Consider the following 1,722-nt stretch of genomic DNA (forward strand, 5'->3'; position numbering starts at 1 on the left):
GTGCCTTTGAACACTCCGAGGGGGGGGGCAGCCACAGCTTCTCTGGGTACCTGCTCTGCTGCCGTCCAAACAGGCTGGTTCTGCTGCGTCCTGACAATGTCCTTGATGGCCTCATACCAGGCGCTGCTGCTGAGGCTGACGGTGGCAGTGAAGAGGTGGCTGCAGTGCTTCTTCATCTTGCTGGCCTGGGCATAGAGCCGCCGGGAGCTCTTCCTGGAGTCGGGTGCCAGCCACTGGCGCATGGCCTTGATGCCCTGACGGCTCTCGGGCTCACAGAACACCACCACTGGGTAGTACTGCACGTAGTTGAGGCGCTCCACAGCCGAGGGGGTTATGTCCAACAAGGCGTGCTTGCCCTGGGGCAGGACACGGCCATGAGCCCCACTGCGGGCAGGGACAGCGATGAAGGCCGTGCACTCCCCCCAGGCCCACCCAACTCTGAGGACAGAGGGAAGGTCTCTTCACCTTTTCTGCAATCTGCTGCACTGAGTCCAGCTTGATGACCTTGGCTGATGCCCCATCGCGGGGCAGGCTCGCTGCAGGACATGGAAGTATGGTGTGAGAGGGGCTATCTCCAGCAGCCCCAGGATGTGTCATAGAATCATAGAATCCCAGCCTGGTTTGGGTTGGAAGGGACCTTAAAGCTGCTCCAGCTCCAACCCCTGCCACGGGCAGGGACACCTTCCACTAGAGCAGGTTGCTCCAAGCCCCTGTGTCCAACCTGGCCTTGAACACTGCCAGGGATGGGGCAGCCACAGCTTCTCTGGGCACCCTGTGCCAGCACCTCAGCACCCTCCCAGGGAAGAGTTTCTGCCCAAGAGATCATCTCAATCTCCCCTCTGGCAGGTTAAAGCCATTCCCCTTGTCCTGTCCCTACAGACCCTTGTCCAAAGCCCCACTCCAGGTTTCCTGGAGCCCCTTTAGGCACTGGACCTGCTCTAACATCTCCCCTTCAGGAGCCTTCTCTTCTCCAGGCTGACCCAGCCCAGCTCTCTCAGCCTGGCTCCATGGGAGAGGGGCATGACTGGGGCCTCCCCAGACATGGGGAGAGGGTGAATGACTCCAGGAAGGTGTTGGGGTGTCATGGAGAAGGGCAGTGAGGCATGACTGGGACAGAGCTACAGTCAAGAGCTCCCACACACGAGTCCTCTGGCACAAGGGGCACTCACGGGCAATCTCAAACAGCTCAGGCAGCTCCATGCTCAGCTTCTGCATGGCAATATCTGTGATGGGGCCCAGGATCACCACCGGCCGCTTGAAGCTGGCTGTGGGGAGAAGACAGACCTGCTCATGGAGCTGGGGTGAGGACAGAGCTCACAGCACCCCAGCATCCAGCCCCACTCCTCAAGGTGCTCATGGGCTTGGGACTCCCTATGGGGCAGCCCCAAATTGAACACCCCCTGGGTGGCTCTGGGCAATGGGAACACATTCCTGGTGCCCACCTTCCTTCAAGACCACCCTCTCGTAGGGTGGGTAGTGTCCCTGCTTCGTGAGGGCAGACAGGTCCTCCCGGCTCTTCCGCAGCACCTTCTTGGCTCCCCGCAGGCCCCGCAGCTTCCAGAACTCGGCCCGCGCTCCGGAGAGGCTGGCACTGGACGTGGCTTTCAGCACTGACTCCAGGCTGGCGATCTGCTCAGCCCTGCAAGGGGAAAGGCATCAGGACCAGGCTCCAAAGAGCAAGGCAGAAGAAGCCGGTGTCCTGCTCGGCAGCATGGCTGGGAG

General features: G+C 61.1%; 1 protein-coding gene across 1 annotated transcript in view; it reads right to left on the minus strand.

The window, feature by feature from the left end:
- TJP3 (tight junction protein 3) overlaps positions 1–1,722 on the minus strand; it is a 7,363-nt gene that overhangs the window by 977 nt on the left and 4,664 nt on the right. The window contains 4 exon segments of the mRNA XM_010013913.1: positions 51–356; positions 466–536; positions 1,170–1,265; positions 1,443–1,639. Of these exon segments, the coding sequence (XP_010012215.1) occupies positions 51–356; positions 466–536; positions 1,170–1,265; positions 1,443–1,639 (670 nt within the window).

The sequence above is a fragment of the Nestor notabilis genome, unplaced genomic scaffold, assembly GCF_000696875.1.
Source record: "Nestor notabilis isolate BGI_N333 unplaced genomic scaffold, ASM69687v1 scaffold17594, whole genome shotgun sequence".
NCBI lineage: Eukaryota > Metazoa > Chordata > Aves > Psittaciformes > Psittacidae > Nestor > Nestor notabilis.